This window comes from Sinocyclocheilus anshuiensis, unplaced genomic scaffold, assembly GCF_001515605.1.
Source record: "Sinocyclocheilus anshuiensis isolate Anshui unplaced genomic scaffold, SAMN03320099.WGS_v1.1 scaffold284, whole genome shotgun sequence".
Taxonomy (NCBI): Eukaryota; Metazoa; Chordata; class Actinopteri; order Cypriniformes; family Cyprinidae; genus Sinocyclocheilus; species Sinocyclocheilus anshuiensis.
This window is the reverse complement of record NW_015554266.1, coordinates 1757861-1759678: the sequence shown is the minus strand read 5'-3', so window position 1 is coordinate 1759678 and position 1818 is coordinate 1757861. Positions and strand designations below refer to the sequence as shown.

General features: G+C 37.6%; 1 protein-coding gene across 2 annotated transcripts in view; it reads left to right on the top strand.

The window, feature by feature from the left end:
• Positions 1-1818, top strand: part of LOC107671306 (E3 ubiquitin-protein ligase UBR3-like) — a 66826-nt gene that overhangs the window by 42747 nt on the left and 22261 nt on the right. The window contains exons 28-29 of one of the 2 annotated variants that reach the window (XM_016464198.1): positions 555-755; positions 1042-1178. In XM_016464198.1, coding sequence (XP_016319684.1) covers positions 555-755; positions 1042-1178 — 338 coding nt within the window. Of the gene's footprint in view, positions 1-554; positions 792-1041; positions 1179-1818 lie in introns of both variants that reach the window. The other variant, XM_016464197.1, reaches the window with a different exon arrangement.

Here is a 1818-nt window from a genome sequence, read left to right as displayed (position 1 = left end):
AGCAGAGCCTGTCTATGTACTCTGTACTCTGCAGAGGTGAACTGTGGCAAGGGGGTCCTTTAGAGTGACAGCTGCCCCTGATGATTTTATTAATTTTATTACATTTTATTGAATGTCTGATGGTGTTGACAAAAAGTGGGGACGCAACTTTCAAATCTTATTAAACATGCATGTGTCATTAAAAAACAACCTTGCTTTGATAGGAGATATTATTAAGTGTTGCTTTTGATAAAACAAGCCCTTTTTTTTCATTAAAGAAACATTTTTATCCGTTTTATTGCATATGAATGATTGAACCCTTCTCTGTGGACACACTGTTTTAGATGTAGTGAGAGGACATTAAGAAACATAGATTTGGTATAATAATGAGAAAATTAAATTGTGAAGGTGATAATTGTGTTAAATAGATTATATTATTTATCCCTCATGACATTTAAAATTGAAAATATTTTTATTTTTAAACCTAATAGCAGTTATCCTTGCTGGACATGTTTTGTCCCATGTCTCAAGAATGACTGTGTAAATGAACCTGTGTCGTATTTGTTTGTTTTCAGAATGATCAGGTCCTTCAGGGGTTTTCTGTGGATAAAGGCGAGTTCACCTGTCCGCTGTGTCGTCAGTTCGCCAACAGCGTTTTGCCCTGTCGTCCTGGGCGTGGGATGGAGACGGGCGCCTGGCACACGCCCAGTAACAAGAGCATGTCCACACTGGTGAAGGAAGTGGAAGACCTTCAGGAACAGCTGGGCATTTTCCCAGTAAGAGCCAGCCTAAAGCAGAGAGATCCCATACTGGTATTTATTAGAGCGCACTCCCCTCTCCTCTTTTCTGTTCTGTGCTTCTCATCCCTCCATCCTGATTCAGAGTAAGAACACTTGGTGCCGCTCACCTCCATGTGATCCTTCATGCCCCACCAAATGTTGCTGTGGTTTAACATCTCATAACACAAAATCTCAAGCCAGTGTCATAGACAGTCATGTCAGGCCTTTAAACTCTGCTCTGAAAAACACAGAGGCCTTCACAGAGTGTTTTTTTCTCTCCCAGGTGGAGTCCAATCTGAGTAAAGAGATGGAATCTGTTATAAAGGACATTAAAAGCACCACACAGAAAAAATACATGGATTATGGGAAGAACCCAGGGTCACCTGACAATGACTTCCTGTTCATGTACTCCGTGGCCAGGTAAGAAAGAGCCATGAAATGCAGTGTTTGTTTGTTTTTTAATATAAGCTTAAATGTTCTCTTCATGTGTGGCATTAGAAAAAAAAGTTCAACCCATTTCCTGGAGGAAGAGTGTGTTTGTGAATGTGTATTATATTCAGCAGCATTGAAAGATGATTGACTGATGTTTACCTGCTCGGATAGTCTGTTCTCAGATCAGTGGTTTTGCCACTGTAATACTATCTCCTTAAATCCTTTTTATTTTATTTGTGTGTGTGTGTGTGTCTGTGTGTGTGTCCTTCCCCTGTCTTATACTTTTTGTCCATTAGGATTTTTCATTAATTCATTCATTCTTTCTTTCTTTGTTTTTTTTTTTTGTTTGTTTGTTTTCAAATTCATTGTTCATTCTTTTTTCTTTTTTCACTTTTTTCACTTGTTTCTGCTGTTCGGTGTTTAGAGGGCTTGTTCTTCCCTTTGTTCTTTGCTCTTGTCTTTTTTCTTTTGTTTGTTTGTCCTTGTTTGTTATTTTATTTACTTTTTTGTTTATTTGTTGTTTTCTCTTTATTCCATTTGTTCTCTCATTTACTCTCATTCTTTCTTTTCAATGTTCCATCCTTCCTTTCTCGTTTGTTTTTTGTTTATTTTTTTTCTATCTTTCATT